Below are 330 nucleotides of genomic sequence, written 5' to 3' on the forward strand. Positions count from 1 at the left end.
ATCGCTGCTGCTGCTGCTGCTGCTGCTGCACTTGAGGCTGCAGCAGCAGACCTCCAATTCTGCTTCCCACGGCATTCTATATGCATTCTTGCTGCTGCTGCTGCTGCTGCTGCTGCTGCTGCTGTTGCTGCTGCTGCTGTTGCTGCGGTTGTTGTCATCCTTGCTGTTGGTTTCTCCTTCTGAATCATGATCAGCAGCAGCAGCAGCAGCAGCAGCAGCAGTGAGAGCAGCAGCAGGAGTATCCTGCAGCAGCAGCAGCGCGCGCTTTGCATGCGGCGGTATTTGCTGCGACTGCAGCAGCAGCACCGTTAGTGCTTCTGGGTTCAGCTG

The 330-nt window shown here is 57.6% G+C and overlaps 1 protein-coding gene across 1 annotated transcript in view; it reads right to left on the reverse strand.

The window, feature by feature from the left end:
- EMH_0012960 (uncharacterized protein) overlaps positions 1 to 330 on the reverse strand; it is a gene marked incomplete at both ends in the record, with an annotated part of 5,948 nt that overhangs the window by 3,690 nt on the left and 1,928 nt on the right. Inside the window, one exon of the mRNA XM_013499687.1 lies at positions 1 to 243. Within this exon, the coding sequence (XP_013355141.1) occupies positions 1 to 243 (243 nt within the window). The remainder of the gene's footprint in view (positions 244 to 330) is intronic.

This window comes from Eimeria mitis, genomic scaffold, assembly GCF_000499745.2.
Source record: "Eimeria mitis Houghton genomic scaffold, Emh_scaff456, whole genome shotgun sequence".
Classification (NCBI taxonomy): Eukaryota; Apicomplexa; class Conoidasida; order Eucoccidiorida; family Eimeriidae; genus Eimeria; species Eimeria mitis.